The sequence below is a fragment of the Loxodonta africana genome, chromosome 7 (assembly GCF_030014295.1).
Source record: "Loxodonta africana isolate mLoxAfr1 chromosome 7, mLoxAfr1.hap2, whole genome shotgun sequence".
Classification (NCBI taxonomy): Eukaryota; Metazoa; Chordata; class Mammalia; order Proboscidea; family Elephantidae; genus Loxodonta; species Loxodonta africana.
Genome location: NC_087348.1, coordinates 39,244,717 through 39,257,608, shown reverse-complemented (window position 1 = coordinate 39,257,608; position 12,892 = coordinate 39,244,717). Strand labels below are relative to the sequence as shown.

General features: G+C 40.4%; 1 protein-coding gene across 8 annotated transcripts in view; it reads left to right on the top strand.

Annotated features, from left to right (window-relative positions):
- Positions 1-329: 329 nt before the first annotated feature.
- ALKBH3 (alkB homolog 3, alpha-ketoglutarate dependent dioxygenase) overlaps positions 330-12,892 on the top strand; it is a 185,756-nt gene continuing 173,193 nt past the window's right edge. For 2 of the 8 annotated variants that reach the window (XM_064288258.1, XM_023550698.2), the window contains exons 1-5: positions 331-766; positions 2,544-2,692; positions 3,061-3,164; positions 6,638-6,672; positions 10,676-10,723. In XM_064288258.1, coding sequence (XP_064144328.1) covers positions 2,614-2,692; positions 3,061-3,164; positions 6,638-6,672; positions 10,676-10,723 — 266 coding nt within the window. In that variant the 5' untranslated portion in view covers positions 331-766; positions 2,544-2,613. Of the gene's footprint in view, positions 767-2,543; positions 2,693-3,060; positions 3,165-6,637; positions 6,673-10,675; positions 10,724-12,892 lie in introns of all 8 variants that reach the window. The other 6 variants (XR_775775.3, XR_002786305.2, XM_010592116.3 and 3 more) reach the window with 5 other exon arrangements.

Genomic DNA, 12,892 nt, shown 5'->3' with positions numbered 1-12,892 from the left:
ATAGCTTTCATAATAAATTTCTCCCCAACCCACTCGCCCTCACCCCAGCCCCGCTGGGACCCAGTCGCTCTTTGTGCGTAGACCAGAAATGCCGGGGCTTGGACGTCTCCAGGGACCTCGGCCTAGGAAACACGTCTTCTTTGCCACATCCAGACCACTCACCCCGTTCCACCACACCCTCAGCCCTGTCCTCCCCTCCAGCCCAGGCCCTCCGGCAGCTCGGCCCTCCGGGCGCGGGAATGCGAGGCTGCCCGGACGCCAGGCGTAGACACCGGAAGCGGCGGCGGGGCCCGTGACGTCGGGAGGAAATGCCGGATACCGGGGCCTGTGGTTGGTAGTTGCGGCCTCGGTGCCTCACGTCTAAGGTCCCCCAGGCCGCAGGCGGAGGATTGGGCGCGGAGCAGCGGGAGCCGCTCCAGGACTGAGTGGGTTTAGGCCTGCGTCCCTGGTTCCACCAGCAGGTGCGGTCTCCCTGCTTCCCGCTGGGCGCCCAGGGGTGGGCTATAGGGACCGCCCCTGAGGTCCCTTTTCAGGCGGTCCCTGGGCCCTCATCCTGGGCCTTTTAGGAGGGCAAAAAGATCTAAATTAGAGAAAGGCGCTACACCTTACTGAGGACGAGGCTTTTTAACCTGCATTGCTTGCTTAATCTGTACTTAACCCGGGGGCAGGGGGCATCTCCCATGTTTACAGAGGAAGAAACCAAGGCTCGGGAAGTTGAAACCATTTGCTTCGGGTTCTGCAGCTGAGAAGTGACATCTGGATTCAGGCAAGTCCTGGCTGGAGCCGGAGTCCTTGTTCTTCTCCGACTTTATCTGGTTAAAGAACATTAGGGTGGAGGGTGGGGTTAATTACAAATTCAGGGTGAGGTGGTGCTCTGGAATCTGTATTTTCAAATACCCTGGCAGATAATTATTTGGGGGCCACATACCACTTCCCTGTGAATGGAGCAAGGAGATGAGCAGGTCATGGCCCTTTTAGGGGATTATAACAAATGGTAGTGATAAGCTTTTAAGGTCTTGAGAGAAAATGTCAAACGGGGCTTCCTCCAAAAATCTTGTGTGAGTAGAGAGTTGGTATTTAATTCTGCAATTTATTCTTGGGCTGATGACAGCACCCCCTCATGTCCACATTTATTAAATGAGAAGAATTACATACTTACAGCCCGGGGGGGGCGGAATTTGTTAAACATACCGATTCTTGGGTCCAGCTCAGCTTTACAGAGTCTGAAGGTTTGGATATGAGACTTGGGGATCTGTAGGCTAAATAAGCTATAAAGTGAGCTTGTTATGCTTGAGAACTTGAGGTGTAAAGCTTTCTGAGATAGACCCATAAAGAAATGGATCATAGATTTAGGATGTGTGGTTAAGCCGCCTTGGTTTTTTTCTTTCTTTTTTTTTTTTTTTTGCTGTGCATGCTCCTGTACTTGCTGTGGGCTGAGTTTTCATTAGCAAAAGTGTCAGATTATTATTACTGTCCTTATGAGGTGGACTTTTCAATAGCTGAAGACTGGAATCTAATAAAATTTGAATGTTAATTACCTGCTATTGATTTCCTGAGTGACTGGGTAAGTCATTTAACCCGGTAGTCCCCATACATGTGTGCATATCACCATTTTCTTGTAAGGACAGATGCCTATATCCTATCATAAATCACTTTTTCTGGATATGGGATGTTGGTGTGTTTAACAAGCTGCCAGGGAAGTTTGATGCAGCCAGCTGATAAAATATGGGATATGAATATGGAAATGCACTTGAAAAGTGGGCCTTAGCATATTTTTCAGTGTCCTTGTAGGTGAAAATGGGAGTGTTTCAGTGTCCTTAGTTCTGCTCTTGGGAACTAATAAAAGTAATGTGGTTTATGATATGTCTTGGCTTTAGAATTTCTTAACATGTGCATTGGAAATCCTGGTGGCGTAGTGGTTAAGAGTTCAGTTGCTAACCAAAAGGTTGGAGTTCGAATCCACCAGGTGCTTCTTGAAAACCCTATGGGGTAGTTCTGCTCGGTCCGATAGGGTTACTATGAGTCGGAATTGACTTGACAGCAATGAATTTTAAAATGTACATTCTTGTGAAAGAAGGGGAGATTGTATGATAAGATTGCAAAAAATAAACATTAAAGCCAACAGACCCAAGTGACTTTGTAAGCACCTTGATTGAGATATTGTGATGACAGAAGTTGATTTTAGATAGAAGCCCTTATTAGTATTGAGCCATCTCTTCTCTCTGAAAGGGTTACAATTACCTGTTGGTGGTCCAAGCTCAAGGACTTGGTGACACAGTAGTTAAGCGCTCGGCTGCTAACTGAAAAACTGGCAGTTCAAACCTCTCAGCCACTCTGTGGGAGAGACGGCCTGACAATCTGTTCCCATAAAGAATTAAAGAAACCAAAGTCATCGAGTTGATTCTGACTCATAGCAACCTTACAAAACCCTATGAGACAGTTCTACTCTGTCATATAGGGTTGCTGTGAGTTGAAATGATTGATGGCAGAACAGTCCAAATTCACAACTCTAACTAAAAACACCTTTTTTTCTTTTTTAACAGCATTGTGTGGTTTTGAGAATCAGGAATGAAACCTTGTGAAAGCTAAAAGCAGGAGCATTTTTTGGTCAACATGGAGGACAAAAGACGGCGAGCCAGAGTGCAGGGAGCCTGGGCTGGCCCTTCTAAGATTCAGACCAGTGCTCAGCCTGGTAAGAACCTATGGGTATCTCTTGTGTGTATGTGTTTGTGCAGATGGACAACCACCATCCTCTTCTTATTTATATCCTTTTGCTTTATAATTGACTCCCATTTCAGTCGATGTTAAGGAATTTTTTATAACATGGCTGGTATTTTGGTTTTGTTGATGATAAGCTAAGGGTGGATCTTTGGTGTTTCTCATTTTTAACTACTACCTCAAATCTTTCAGTGTGCGTGTTAAGGTCTTCTGTTGACATTATCAGATAATGTCTTGATATCATAGGGGTTATTCCAGGTGAATTGTATTGGCCCTTGCTCAATAGAAGGTGATACAAGCAGACTTTGCCCTGGTTTAAAGCTGTTCTCTTTCTTCTTTCAGCTACCACTGCTAAGAGCCATCTCCACCAGAAGCCTAGTCAGACCTGGAAGAACTCGGAGCATCATCTGTCTGACAGAGAGTTCGTGTTCAGAGAACCCCAGCAGGTAAATTCTTGTTTCTCCTTCAGCAGTAACAAAGCTTTATTTGTAAAGCTATATTTACACAGTAGACACTCAAATAGTGACTGAATAAACTCACTAATAAATAGGAGAGTGAAAGGACTTTTATAATAGCGAAATGTGAAGTATCAGTTCCTTAGTATCCCTGAGGATTCTTCATAGTCTGCCCCCAATCTGTAGTCATCATATTATTCCTGTTTTCTCGAGCTTGCATTGGCTATCCAGGTTCTAACAGCCTTTATTTAGTCATGCTGTGTTCAGTGCTGGGGCGGCAGACATCTCTGGAATTGGGTTGAAATTTCAGTTACTATAGCAAAATACCTGATATTTATCTTGTTTTTTTCCTACAGGGTAAGATGTAAGAAACAATGAAGACTTACCTTTTTTTCTTTTTAAATATTTCTATTGTGGTAAAATATATGTAACAGCATTTATCATTTTAACCATTTTTAAGTGTACATTTTAGTGACGTTAATTTCATTCACTGTATTGTACAGTCATCACCACTATTTCCGAAAGTTTTTCATCACCTCAAACAGGAACTCAATACTCCTTAAACAGTAATTCCCCATACCCACCTCCTTCCAGGCCCCGGTAACCATAAATAATGCATCTATGCATTTGTCTATTCTAGGTATTTCTTATAAGTAGCATCATATAATATTTGTCCTTTTGTGTCTGACTGACTTCACTCAGCATAATGTTTTCAAGATTCATCCATGTCATAGCATATATCAGAATTAAAATTTTATTTTTATGGCTGAATAGTAATCCATTGTATGGATATACCACATTTTGTTGATCCATTCATCTGTTGATAGGTACTTGGATTGTTTTCCACCGTTTGGCTATTACAAGTAATGCTGCCAGGAACATTGGTGTACAAGTATCTGTTTGAGTCTCTGCTTTCAAGTCTTTTGGGTATATACCTAAGAGTGGAATTGCTGGGCCACAATGGTAGTTCAGTGTTCAACTTTGTGAGAAATTGCCAAACCGTTTTCCAAAGTGGCTGCACCATTCTACATTCCCATCAGCAATGGATGAGGGCTCCAGTTTTTCCACATCGCCAATTCTTGTTATTTTCTGATAATAGACACCCTAGTGGGTATGAAGTGGTATCTCATTGTGGTTTTCATTTGCATTTCCCTAATGACTATTGACATTAAGCATCTTTTCATGTGCTTATTGGCTATTTATGTATCTTTGGAGAAATATCTATTTAAGCCCATTGTCCAGTTTTTAATTGAGTTGTTTATCTTTTTGTTATTGAGTTATAGGAGTCCTTTATATATCCCGGTTATTAAAACCTTATCAGATATATGGTTATCAAATATTTTCATCTATCCTGTAGGTTGTCTCTTCACTTTCTTGATAAAGTCCTTTGAAACACAAAAGTTTTTAATTTTGATGAAGTTCCGTTTATCTATATTTTCTTTTGTTGCTTATGCTTTTGATGTCGAATCTGAGCATCCATTGTTAAAAAGATCTTGAAGCTTTACCCCTATGTTTTGTTTTAAGGGCTTTATGGTTTTAGCTTTATACTTAGGTCATTGATCCATTTTGAGTTAATTTTTGTATATGGTGTGAGATATGGGCCAAGCTTCACATTTTTGTTTGTGGAGATTTAGTTGTCCTGGCACTTTATGTTGAAGAGACTATTCTTTCCCCGTTGAATGGACTTGGCGTCTTTGTCAAAAGTCAGTGGCTGTAAATGTATGTGTTTATTTTTAGATTTTTAATTCTATTCCATTGGTCTCCATGTAGACCTTATTCCACCACCGTACTGTTTTTATTACTGTAACTTTATGGTACATTTTGACTCTTCAGGTCACCTTGCAATTCCACATAAATTTGAGGATTGGATTTTTCATTTTGGCGAAAAAGGCTGTTGGAGCTTTGGGTAGAGGTTGCACTGAGAAACTGTAGGTGATTCTGGAGACCACTAACGTCTTAACCACATTAAGTTTCCTAATTCATAAGCACAGGCTGTATTTCTACTTACCTAGGTCTTCTTTAATTTCCTTCAGCCTTGTTTTATAATTTTCAGTGTTTAAGTCTTTCACCTCTCTGGTTAAATGTATTCCTAGATGTTTTATTCTTTTAGATACTATTGCAAGTGGAATTGTTTCATAATTTCCTTTTCAGCTTCTTCACTGCTGGTATGTAGAAACAACTGATTTTTGTGTGTTGATCTGTTACCCCGAAACTTTGCTGAATTCATTTATTAGCTCTAGTAGCTTTCTTGTGGTTTCTTTGGGATTTTCTAAGTATAAGATCATGTCATCTGTGACTAGAAATAATTTTACTTCTTCTTTTCCAACTTAGATGTCTTTTATTTGTTTTTCTTGCCTAATTGCTCTGGCTAGGCCTTCCAGAATGATGTTGAATAGCAGTGCTAAAAGCGGGCATCCTTGTCTTGTTCCTGATCGTTAGGGGAAAGTTTTCAGTTTTTCTCCATTGAGTATGATGTCAGCTCTGAGTTTTTTTCATAAATGCCCTTTATCATGTAGCAGCTTCCCTTTGATTCCTAGTTTGCTGAGTGTTCTTGTCATGAAATTGTGTTGGATTTTGTCAAATGCCTTTCTGTATCAGTCAAGATGATCATGTGGTTCTTTTCCTTCATTCCATTAATGTGGCATATTACGTTGATTGATTTTCTTATTTTGAACCACACTTGCATTCTTGTGATAAGTTGCACTTGGTCAAGGCGTATAATCCTTTTAATATGCTGTGAGTTCAGTTTGCAAGTATTTTCTTGAGGATTTTTGGCTCTATGTTCATAAGGGATATTGGCCTGTAGTTTTCTTGGGGTATTTTTATCCACCTTTGGTATCAGGGTAATGCTGACCTCACAGAATGGGTTAGGAAGTGTTCCCTCCTCTTCTATTTTTTGGAAGAATTTGAGAAGAATTTGTGCTAATTCTTCTTTAAATATTTGGTAGAATTTACCAGTGAAGCCATCTGGTCCTGGATTTTTCTGTGTTGGAAGGTTTTTGATTACTGATTCAGTCTTTTCACTTGTTATAGGTATGTTGAGATTTTATATTTTTTTTCCTAAGTCACTTTGAGTAGTTTGTGTTTTTAATAATGTGGGGAAAAAAGCTAAAAACCTGACATCTTGCTGTGGTAATGATTGTATAAATAATCATTGAAACCACTTGTTTCCTAGTGTATCTTTTTTTGTTTTTTAATCTCCTATAAAGCTGCTGGCTGTTAGGAAAGTGGGTTAATTCTAATTATATCATCTTTTACTACCCACTAGCAAGTATAAAGTAGTTACAAGAAGAGCAGAAATAGGGGTTTCTGGTAGGGTAGTGAGAGCTTGAAATAAAAAAGCTAGTTTGAAGCCTGATTTACTTAGACTGGAAATGGGAGGACATGGTAATCCTGTCCTGCAAGTAAGTCTCCCTGGACATTAGCTATCATTCCAGAAGTAAGACCTGTCTGTTTCCTTACAGGTAGTGCGCAGAGCCCCAGAGCCACGAGTGATCGAGTAAGTAATATGCTGCCTTCCTGTGACTATTGCCCATGGTGAAATGGAGATCTCAGAATCTTTCCCTGATCCTGGTTTTTCCATCTGGAAGCGATTACAGCTCAATAAATGTCTTAGTTTTAGGCTGGGATGTTCCTATCTCAGATGCCTTTAAACTTGGTTTCTTGTGGAGCCTTTCTGAATTTGCTGATGATGTGGAAAATCCAAGAAGATCTCTGGACATTAAACTTCATCTCTGGTGTAGGTTTCCTGGCCCTGTTTCACTTGTATCTGCACACGGTAAGCTAAAACATCTCCTAGGTAAAGACGGGAGGATTTTTCCCGAGACATTACATTGAAGTATGGCTCTTTGAGAAGCCTTTAAGTACCATTTTACTAGCAACGCTTATGAAAGCTGCTAGAAATCTAGATGACTGATAGTCCGTTTATTAAAACCACATAATAGTTGCAGAGCAACTTAAATGATAGTAAACATTTCTCTTATATTGATCTGAATCTAAGATGTTCTTATCCAAAAATAGTGAGAGACACTTTGACTCCTCTTTTCCTACTTTTCAGTTTCCATCTATGTAGAAAAATTGTCAGTAGAAAGCATTCTTTTATCAGATTGGCATTATGTATACATTATTGTCTGTGAGCAATATGTTACGATGTTTGGCTGTTTGCGGATAGGCTTGTATGTCTTTGAAAAATTCTGAATCTAACACAACGTTCTTTCAGAGAGGATTTCTAATGTTGGCCCTGCCACTAGTTAGCTATGTAGCTTGTCCTTAAGTAGGTTGTTGCCACCTGTTTGGACTTGAGTTTCCTTGCCTATAAAATCAGGGATTGGAACTATGTAAGGATGGAACGCCCAGTCTAGCTCTAATAGTCTTTAATTGTTTTACAAATACCAGTGTGGTGTTGCCTCCATGGGTGATTAAGAGAATAAATGAAATGTAAAACCTTTTAGAAGGTACGGATGGGATACTCAGACTGGAAAAATGGGCAGTTGCGAGTTTGTAAGTCAGAGAAAAATGACCCATTTTTACTTGACCCTAGTGTTTTTTAATTCTAATTATCTAAAATTTTAAAGTTAACTATGCTAGTTTTTTTTTTTTTTTTTTTCTAATAGCTGGGAATGTACTCCACATTTGAAATGAGCCAGTTTCTAAATGTGGCCCAGGATATATCGAAACTTTGTATTCATACTCTGGAAAATTTTATAAGCAACTCATTTAGAAATGTGGTAAATATACATGACAATAATTACCCGTTCATTTTGGCTCAAAGGGACTCACACATCTACCTGAGAGCCTGGCTCAGCATCATGAACTACAAGCTCACACAACAGAGGGCAACATGAAATCTATCCCTTTACACTGTTCTCTATAACATATCCCTCAGAAGGATTTGCCACACTTGTCTTGTTAGACAAACATGTCCCATCCACTTCATTCTTCTCACCATGGACCTCACCACACTGCACCTCTACAACCGTAGATGTGATTCAGGTTCAGTAAGCTTCTATTGCTCATCTGTTACGTGCCGTTGAGTCGGTTCTGGCTCATGGTGACCCTGCATACAACAGAACAAAACACAGCGTGGTCCAGCACCGTTCTCACAATCATTGCTGGGCTTGAGCCCATTGTTGCAGCCAGTGTGTCAATACATCTCATTGAAGGGTCTTCTTTTTTGCTGACCCTCTACTCTATCAAGCATAATGTCCTTCACCAAGGACTAGTCCCTCCTGATCACATGTCCAGAGTATGAGACAAAGTCTCACCATGCTTACTTCTAAGGAGCATTCTGGCTGTACTTCTTCAAAGACAGATTTGTTTGGTCTTCTGGCAGTCCATGGTGTATTCAATATTGTTTGACAAGATCACAATTGAAAGGTGTCAGTTCTTCTTCGGTCTTCCACATTCATTGTGTAGCTTTCACATGCACATGAGGCAATTGAAAATACCGTTGCTTGCGTCAGGCGCATCTTAGTCCTTAAAGTTACATCTTTGCTTTTTAATGCTTTAAGGAGGTCTTTTGCAGCACATTTGCCCAGTGCAATGCGTCATTTGATTTCTTGACTGCTGCTTCCATTGGTGTTGATTGTGGATCCAAGTAAAATGAAATCCTTGACAATTTCAGGCTTTTCTCTCTTTATCATGATGTTGCTTATTGGTCCAGTTGTGAGGATTTTTGTTTTCTTTATGTTAAGGTGTAATCCATACTGAAGGCTGTAGTCTTTGTTTTTCATCAGTAAGTGCTTCAAGTCCTCTTCACTTTCAGCAAGCAAGGTTGGGTCGTGTGAGTAAGGCTGGTCGTTAATGAGCCTTCCTCCAATCTTGATGCCTCGTTCTTCTTCACATAGTCCAGCTTCTCGGATTATTTGCTCAGCATACAGATTGAATAAGTATGCGAAAGGATATGACCCTGACATGTTTCATGATTTTAAACCACACAGTATCCCCTTATTCTGTTGGAACAACTGCCCTTTGGTGTATGTACAGGTTCCACATGAGCACATTTAGTGTTTTGGAATTCCCATTCTTTGAAGCGTTATCTGTAATTTGTTATGATCCGCACAATGGAATGCCTTTGCATAGCCAATAAAACGCAGGTAAACATTGTTTTGGTATTCTCTGCTTTCTGCCAAGATCTGTCTGATATCAGCAATGATATCCCTTGTCCCATATCCCCTTCTGAATACAGGTTGAATTTCTGGCAGTTCCCTGTTGATGTACTGCTGCAGCTGTTTTCGAATGACCTTCAGCAAAATTTTACTTGCGTTTGATATTAATGATATTGTTCAATAATTTCCACATTTGATTGGATCACCTTTCTTTGGAATTGGCGTAAATGTGGATCTCTTCCAGTCGGTTGGCCGGGTAGCTGTCTTCCAAATGTCTTGGCATAGGTGAGTGAGCACCTCCAGTGCTGCATCCTTTGTTGAAACATCTCAGGTGGTATTCCATCAGTTCCTGGAGGCTTGTTTTTTGCTAATACCTTCAGTGCAGCTTAGACTTCTTCCTTTGCTACCACTGGTTCTTGATCATATGCTGTCTCCTGAAATGGCTGAACGTCGACCAATTCTTTTTGGTACCGGGACTCTGTGCTAGGTACTGGGAAACAGAACAACAGTCCTGTCCTTGTCTCTAAGGTACCCACAGCCTAGTAAATTAAGTAGACATGTGAACAGATAAATTTCAATCCTGTACCTTATAAAACAGTAGACTCATATTAAGGTCTAGTGGTAGCACAGAGGACAAGTTGAGCAACATCATTTAAGTACACTAAAGGTCAAGGAAGATTTAGAGAATGTGATGCTAAGCTGAGATTTTGAAGGATGAATGAATTTTCCATTGGACCAGAGGTGGCAGTGGGTTGGAATGGGAGCACTGGGTAGCAGGGAGGCATTCCAGTGTGTAGGCAAGCTTGGGGTTAGAAACGTGGTACATGCAGGAGACTGTAAGCGGTTTATAGTTGCTGGAGGACAGTGAGTTGGTGGAAACTGACAGGAGATAGAGCTCAATCACAAGGGCCTTGAAGGCTGTGCTAAAAGGTTGATGTGGAGCCATGGAAGGATTTTAGTCAGAGGAGGAACCTCATTAGACATTATCTTTGACAGCAGCAGAAGCTCAGGGCCCTGGTATTTATTGCTATTTGTTAGCTTTATCCCTTATTCTGAAGTCTCCGCCTGGGTGCTCTATTTGGCACTCCTTTGTGTGATAGGTTCCTGAATCATATCAGCCTAAATCTTGGATGACATATAAAGGGAGAGAATCAGAATTTATTTTATGTCACTGTTCATCTCCATGGCCTGATGCTGTCAGGGTTCTGTTTCCAGTGCCATTAATGAGGTACCATCGTTGTACCCTTTATCTCAGTGACAGAAATGCTCATTCTGCTCCCTCATAGTTAAGTAATTTTGTTGAGCCAGAATTTCGGAAGCTCAAAAGGACAGCCCTTCTACTGGGTGGAGCGTATTGTTTTGCCTGATACACATCTCTTTCCTTTGTTTCCGTAGCAGAGCGGGTGTGTATGAGATCAGCCTGTCACCCACAGGTGTGTCTAGGTAAGTGAATCCTCAGTAGAAAATGGCTGGACTTTTTCCATTAACTTAAGGTCTCTTAAAGTATTTTACTCCCTCACTTGAAATAGGTAACTTCTGCCCCTTAAATTCTTGGGGAGCAGGAATTTGGTAATGACTCCTTTTTATATAGCACTTCTAGCTTCAGAACATTTTCATGGTCTCTCTGTCAAGTATAGTAACTCTTACGTCCCTGGTTTTTCAGATGAATAATTGAGGACTAAGGAGATTAAGTATTTTTTTCCAAGGCCAAATAGTAGCTTAATATTAGAGTTGAGTCTAACCTCAATTTCTACACTGTGGGACTTTCTGCTCCATTAGGGTGGATTTCAAGAAAATGAAGGAATAGACTCTTTGAGGTGTATTAGGTGTTAGTCATTGTTTTAAAAACATTTTGAAAGCATTTCCTTAATGTTTGCATATGCTAATTGTCACTATAAAATACTGAGACATTTAAAATTAATGTATCAGAACTTACATATCTAAATGAATTAGCCTACTTCTAATTCTGCTAGACTTGGAAGGCTGTGTCATCAGTCCAGTGGTGCTTCCATTGTTCATAATCCTTCTTGGAACCTCCCCTTTAAAGCAAGTTTAACAGTCACACAAGAAAATCACTTCCATTATTTTGTTCACATCTCATTGTTCATCAGCTATGAGCTTCAGATGGCTTTTTCAGAAAATCGGATGCACCTTCAAAGAGCGAAGATTAGCTACCATCAAGGCTATTCAAGAGAATGTTCCATGGGCTTTCAGAACACTTCTTTTTTTTTTAGTCGTTAAGCATTTTTTAATTTTTTAGTAGCTTTATTGAGGTATAATTGACATAGAATAAACTGCACATATTTGAAGTGTACAATATAAGCTTGAGCATAGGTATACACCCATGAATCTATTACCACAACTAAGATATCAAATGTATCCCAAAAAGCCTATTGTCATCAAGTTGATTTCAACCCATAGTGACCCCACGTGACTACTCCATAGTCAGCTAAGATACCAGTATTGGTCTCTTCCCATCCCAGCAACGGAGAGTGCAGAAAACCAAAGACCCAAGGGAGCAGTTAGTCCAAAGGACTAACAGACCACATGAACCACAGCCTACATGACCCCAAGAGCAGAAGAACTGGATGGTGCCCAGTTACTACCACTGGCTTGCTCTGACTGGGATCACAGCAGAGGGTCCCAGACAGAGCAGGAGAAAAATATAGAACAAAAAATCAAATTCGTAAAGAAGACCAGACTCACTGGTCTGACAGAGACTGGAGGAACCCCCGAGACCATGGCTCTAAGACATGCTTCTGACCTGGAAGTGAAGCCATTCCCAGAGACAGACCTGTAAAATAAATAATGATAAATAATAACACCCAAGAGGAATGTGTTCCTTGGAACAATCGATTATATGAGATCAAAAGGCCAACATTTGCCCAAAAGCAGACATGAGAAGGCAGGAAGGAGTAGAACATTCAGACAAAAGGAAATGGGGAACCCAGGGTGGAAATGGGGAGAGTGCTGACACACTGAGGGGAACGCCTCCAATGTCGTGGAATACGGAACATTTCTTAAGGAGATCCAAAAATATTTTTAGCTGATTTGGCGTTGTTGCAATAAGCATATTTTAAGTGACAGAAAGATTCCTCATTTAGATACGTTTATTTTGATATAGTTGTATAATGATCTCCAGCTTTCCCTAGAATTGGCCTAGTCTTAGAAGACTGCCAGTTGTTAAAATAAGACGGGGTCAGGTATTTTACTAGTTATTTCATTTGCTTCTCACAGTGACCTGATGGGGTGGATACTATCTTCATGTTACTGATGAGAAAACTGAGGCTCAGAGAGGTTAAGTAACTTGCTCAAGGCTCCACAGCTAAGCAGTGCCGGAGCAGTATTTAAACCATGATCTGTTTGATTAGCTTAAAAAAAAAAAAAGAAAGAAAGCCTTCATGCATCCTTTCATCCTCTACTGCTCTCGTATTTGTCTTAACTGAGGAATTTATTTTATGTAAGGAACATCATGACTTGGGCAGTAGATACTAGGCTCTGCTTTGCTTGCCATGGGAAATGTGGCAAAATGATTTCATCTCTCCATTAAAGGAAGCATCCAGATGAATTTATTCCTCTAACAATTAGAGTCTAACCTATCTTTTCCGTGTT